We start from the raw sequence: 5798 nt of genomic DNA, 5'->3' as shown, positions 1-5798 counted from the left end.
TCCATTTTAGTTTCCAAGGAAGTGGCCACATCAAATTTATTCATGGAGCTGTTCCCTCAAACATAAGCTCTTGTTGAATCCTCAACCGTCCATTTGAGAACGCAACAGATCCAACGGTCAAGAAGAAAGCGCGACAAGTCATTCATCCGCACCAGTTAAATGCAGTACATTAACAATTCAATTGGCGGGTTTTTCACGAAAATGTGAAAAAGCCACCAAAAAAAAATGGCGGCCCCAAAATTTCATTTCAATTCCAATTTTCGTCTTTGCTCTTTCCCTCCTCTCTTTTTTCCCCCGTCTTATTATACCCAACCGCGATTTCCCCCAAAACCCACAAAAAAAACAAAGAACCCATCTCCATTTTCCTGTTTGCATCTCCAATTCCATCAGAAACTCTCTAATTGCGGTCCAAATGGCGGGTGGAAGACTAAGGAAAAGGGTGGAGGTGGAGAAGAATTCTTCTTCTTCTTCTACGTCTCCTGCTGCTGGTGGCAAGAGCAACACTACAGCATCTTCTTCTACCCTCCTCCGGGCTAAAGATGGCAGCGCTTTTACGAAATGGTATGAGATTTTTTTGAACTAATATGATGTCTACTAATCTTTTTGGGTTTTCTTTGTGGGTTCTTTATATATGGAAAAATGGTGCACTTAAGTTGGATTTTTTTTCTTTTTTCTTTTTGGCAGTGGGGAATGCAACAAGGATGTTGCCGTAGCGCTGATTAGCATGCATGACTGTAGCACTGAAGCTAAAATCAAGATGAATCTAGGTATTTCTTGCTTTTGATTAGATATAATGCTGTAATGAGGATGGAGAATGGATTATTTTCTGGTTAACATGAGGCTGGTGCTTGTACTTTTTTTCGGTTGAATTGGGCCATGCATGCATCAATTTGTATATGGTGTTAAGGGGTTCTTACTGTTAATTTCGTGTTAAGACGAGGCAGTTTTTTTTTCCCCTTAAACAGCGAGGCAGGGTGCTTTTGGGTGTTTAATATGTTAATTTATGTTGAAATGGTTGTGCCAATTTGCATGTGACTGCTATTTCCCGCTTTTAATTGGTTGCTATGTTACTATGATAAGGATGTAAAATGGGGTTTGATTTGATCTATGTTAAGATGAACCTAGGTTCCTTTTGAGTGTAATTGGTTAATCAGTCGGACCCTTTTTTATACTTTTTTTGGGTTCTGAAGTCTATTAACCTGTTATTCTTCACCGTTAATTGATTTTAGTTTTTAGTTTAGCTGCTGGAGGTTTATTGGTTAGTTAACTTGCTATCTGAGGGGCACTTCTGATGAGTTAATTTGATGCTAAACAGAGGCTCAGGTTGTGGAGAAGGCTGCTGAATTGAAGAAAAAACCAGCTGAAAAGTAATTTTTATAGAATTCCTTTTGTTTTTACTTGCTACCTATCATTTACTGATTGTTGCTTTGATTCATTTTGGTTTGTTTTTGATTTTACAATGGTGACGATGATGTACAGAAGGAAGGCCAAAGCTGCTGAACCAAAGGCAAAGAAGGGAAAGAAAGCCAAGAATCCAAATGCACTAAAACGCCCTCCTACTGCTTTCTTCATTTTCATGTAATCCTTTGCTTATGTGTACTATGCATTAGGAGTATTTGTAGAGTAGGTGGCTGATTATGTTTGACTTGAATTACACAGGGATGACTTCAGGAAATCTTTCAAGGAGGCAAATCCTGATTGCAAGAGTGTCTCAGTGGTATAGTCATTCTTATTTGTTTATTTTCATTGTTTGAAAATTGAACCATGGTTGATTTACTTGGTTATGTTTGACACGGATTTTTAACTATCCAATGATTTAGGTGGCCAAAGAGGGTGGCGAGAAATGGAAGTCAATGACTGAAGAAGTGAGTGTCAATTCTGTATGCTGGAGCTTATTGCATTCCATAAGAAACTGTTTGATCAGTTACTGATGGTAATGATATTTCAAATGCTTTGATCAGGAGAAACAACCTTATGTGGACAGAGCTGCAGAGCTGAAAGCTGAATATGAGAGGGCCTTGGAATCTAATGGTGATGATGCTGAAAATGAAGATGTAAGTGGTTTGATTTCCAAAGCTTGTTAGGAAAAGTGCTTATTCTTTAGATGCTTCTCTCTTATTACTCTTGCATTGTTATAATAGTGTCAATTCTTAATTTGGTTTGCTTTTTCAGGGTGAAGAAAATTCAGCTGAGAAGGAAGTTGAGGAGATTGTAGTTGATGATGATGAATAGTGTTCCGCCTTGCAAACTCTGCTATGCCCTTTTGTAGTTTCTCTTACAATAGTTCTGTCTTGTAAATTTTTGTCCCTGTTAGTCAACTGGGTTCTGGTTAGGTATCAAATAGTTCTGAATGGCAGGGAAGTTTCTGTCTTTTTTGCTTCAAATTGTTAGGCTCTATGCACCATTTGGATTCTGCTTATGCTACTATTGGAATCCAGAAATGGCAAATTACTGTGCTAATTATATGGAGTTTGTGGTTTTAACATGTTTAATTGATGCTCGAAGGAGATGCATGATTTGAAAATACTGAACTACTAATTACACTTTTTGTTGTTGCTCAAAGTTGGTTGCCCTGTTTTAAGGTTTATTATTGTGGTTAGACAAGATCGTATGCTAAAAAATTCATAGAAAGCTCAGCATCAGATAAAATAAGAGAAGAACTTTCTTGATTTGAATTAATAGGAGCAAGTACTCAGTTCTTTGAGTAAAGATTCTATCGTGAGATACAGAAGAATGTGTATCTTGACTGGTATTTAAGAAACAACTGAAATTGATTGTTGATGCAAGGCTAACATGGCTTGAGCAATTGTATCATCCTCATTGATCGAGTCAGCATTGTACTGGCCCATCCTTTCCTATCACTTCTTTCCCTTACAAGGTGGCAAGGGCCTGCCACATAAACACAGATTATGGGCATAAGTTACTGGAGGAAAGATGTTAAATGGTCTTCCTTGCGGGATCTCACCACATAATCTGTTGGCTCTGAAGCTTGCGTGTCTCAGCGCTTGAATCTGTAGCAAGCTGTCAGGGATTTTCCCGGAAAGGGTGTTGATGGACAAATCCAACCACTGCAACTTGAGCAACAATCCTAAACTGGTTGGGATTGTGCCTCCTATTTGGTTCCTTGAAATGTCTAATCTTTCAAGCTTAGCAAGGTTTGAGATCGAATTGGGAATGTAACCTGTAAGTTTGTTGCTTGCCATGTTGAGCACTTTCAGGTTCAAGCTATTGCTGAATTCAGGAATGGTACCCGAAATTTGATTGTTTGAAATATCAACAGCCTCCAGAAACTTGCTTGTCTTGTTGCTTAGAATACTTGATAGAGAACCGTAGAGTTGGTTTGAATGGAGGTCAATTGATGAAAGTCCATCTGGCAATTTGATTGCAGATACATCAGACTTCAGTTGGTTGTTTGAAAGCTTGGCCTGTTCCAAGGTTGTCATCCTTGTGAAAAAATTTGAAATACCTTCAGTGAAATAGTTATCTGACAGGTCTAAAGAGCTTAATGAATCAGGGGTTGTGAAATTTGGGAGAGTCCCTCGAAGCTTGCAGCCAGCTAAATAAATGCTGGAAAGTTCCCGGGTTCTTATCCATTGAGGAACTGTCCCCAAATCAAAATTATTATAAGAAAGGTCCAGTGATAACAGAGATGGAAGACCACTAGGTAAGGTGTTGGGCAATGGATCTGCAAACAAATTTCTTGATAGATTTAGGTTCCACAGGTTCTGCATCTGAGCAATTGATTCTGGAATTTGACCTATTAACTGGTTAGAAACTAATGACAGAATTGCAAGAGACTTGAGATTTCCAATCTGGGGTGGGATTTTTCCTACAAGCCTATTGTGGCCGAGTGACAACTCTGAGAGTTTAATCAAGCTGCACAAAGAGATTGGTATCTGGCCTGATAGTTGATTACTTGTAAGAACAAGGTATGTCAGATTTCTAAACTGCCCCATAAAATCTGGTATGTTTCCTGATAAAAGATTATAACTGAGATCAATTGACTGCAAGCTGATGAGATTCTTGAAGGAGATTGGAAAAGGACCTGTCAGGGAATTTCTTGCTAAACTTAGCTGCTGAAGGTTTCTTAAATTCCCTAATGCTGGAGGAATCTGCCCTGTCAATCTATTCCCACTCAGCGATAGTGTCTGCAATAAGGGCAGATGCCCCAAATTGGAAGGGATGTCTCCTTGCAGAAAATTGTCTTCTAGTATAAGCTGAGTCAGCCTAGTGAGATTTGAGAAACTTTGAGGAATTGGCCCTGCAATGCGTTTCATCCCACTTATTACCATTACCTCCAAGAAGTGCAAATTACCAAGAGTAGGAGACAAAATGCCCTTCATGAAATTGCTCAACCCTTGATCAACTGGTCTCTGCAGGATCAACCTAATAACTCTTCCTGTTGCAGGGTCACATTCAACCCCTTCCCAACCCCCTCCACAGCAATCTTTGCCTGTCCATGAAGATAGAATGTCGGTAGTGTCCCTAAATATTCTAGCCTTGAACCCAAGAAGAGCAACTCTATCACCCTCAAAACAAGCTGGTGCAGCTGCTTCTGCTGCTGCTGTTGCCTGAACATCCTTCTGGGCTTGTGCTAGGATTGGTGGTTGCAAGCTTACAATGAGGAAAAGCTTGAGAACCCACATTAGAATCTGCATTTTGGGACACGGTTTTCTGATCTGACAGCAAATATTGCTGAAAATGGAATAAGAATGTTTGAAGTTTCTGGGATCTGACAAAGGGAAATCTCAGTGGGAGGAACAAAAGTGAAGTGTATATTTTATTGGGTCACTAACATATACTAATAGCAGAAGTGGCAAAAAGGAGACTATGGCTTCATTCTTTCACGTAAACAAGAAGGTATAATGATGAGAGAAGATGGTAGAGGAAAATCTAAGGCTGACTAAGGAAACAATGACCTGGACCTTTGCTTTCAAGAACCCAGTCTTGTCTCCCTCATTTATAGGAAACCAGAAAAATTGCAACTTTCTGGTAAAAAAAAGAAAAAAGAAAAAATACAAGCAGTAACATTTTGAGCAGGTTAAATTTAGTGGAATCACATGTAAAATTTGTTACCGTTTGATGGATCACGAGGTTTCTCATTAGGTTTCGAACGTTGGAGCGCACTAGGTTCAAATAATCAAAATTCCCTTTCCAACTTTTAGAATTTTGCTGCAGTTTGTGCTGGTCCACATATTCCAACTCCAATAATCATCCACCATTCTCTTGTTTTAGTGCATTTAGCGTAGAGATAAATGTCCACAATGGTGGCTGCTCCAAAGTTGTTTACAGAAAGATTACAGAAAGACTGAGTTCTAGAGACAATAGGTTAAATTTCCTTTTCAGTTTTTGTGTAGGTCATTGCACGTTTATAAGTACATCTAATTTACACGAAACTTATAATTTAAATGCATATATTTACATTTATTGAGGTAATATTTGAAATTCATTTGAATGCTTCAACTGGCTTGTTCATATATATATGATTCTTTTGTAACCAAAATTAATTATAAGCACGTAAATTGGGGAACAAATTGACACATAATTAATTAGGCCACTAAGCAATTAAAATGGCACTGCAACTTGAATTCAAAATTTTCTTGTTTCTCTAACTCTACCCTTTTTCTCTTTGCATCTTATCCAATTTACCTAACGTGCAATTACTCGTTTGTGTCATATCACACATGATGATTTGGGTTGATTGTCATCTAATATCCAGACAGAAACAAGAAAAGAGGTTTAGCTACTAAATGGAAAAAGTAACAACGAGCCAAGATTAATCATATGTCAAAGACTTT

At 38.4% G+C, this 5798-nt stretch overlaps 2 protein-coding genes across 2 annotated transcripts; one reads left to right on the top strand and one right to left on the bottom strand.

Moving 5' to 3' along the window:
- Window positions 1-270: 270 nt before the first annotated feature.
- Window positions 271-2469, top strand: LOC113753776 (high mobility group B protein 7-like). The gene is made up of 8 exons (XM_027298015.1): window positions 271-561; window positions 685-767; window positions 1316-1367; window positions 1480-1578; window positions 1660-1717; window positions 1821-1865; window positions 1962-2054; window positions 2173-2469. Exons 1-8 carry the CDS (start codon window positions 413-415, stop codon window positions 2230-2232), a joined length of 639 nt encoding a protein of 212 aa, XP_027153816.1. The 5' UTR covers window positions 271-412; the 3' UTR covers window positions 2233-2469.
- A 173-nt stretch (window positions 2470-2642) lies between these two features.
- Window positions 2643-4913, bottom strand: LOC113752939 (MDIS1-interacting receptor like kinase 2). Its single transcript, XM_027296997.1, has one exon. It carries the CDS (start codon window positions 4656-4658, stop codon window positions 2859-2861), a length of 1800 nt encoding a protein of 599 aa, XP_027152798.1. The 5' UTR covers window positions 4659-4913; the 3' UTR covers window positions 2643-2858.
- Window positions 4914-5798: the final 885 nt, after the last annotated feature.

The sequence above is a fragment of the Coffea eugenioides genome, chromosome 11, assembly GCF_003713205.1.
Source record: "Coffea eugenioides isolate CCC68of chromosome 11, Ceug_1.0, whole genome shotgun sequence".
Taxonomy (NCBI): Eukaryota; Viridiplantae; Streptophyta; class Magnoliopsida; order Gentianales; family Rubiaceae; genus Coffea; species Coffea eugenioides.
This window is presented reverse-complemented; position numbering and strand designations above follow the sequence as displayed.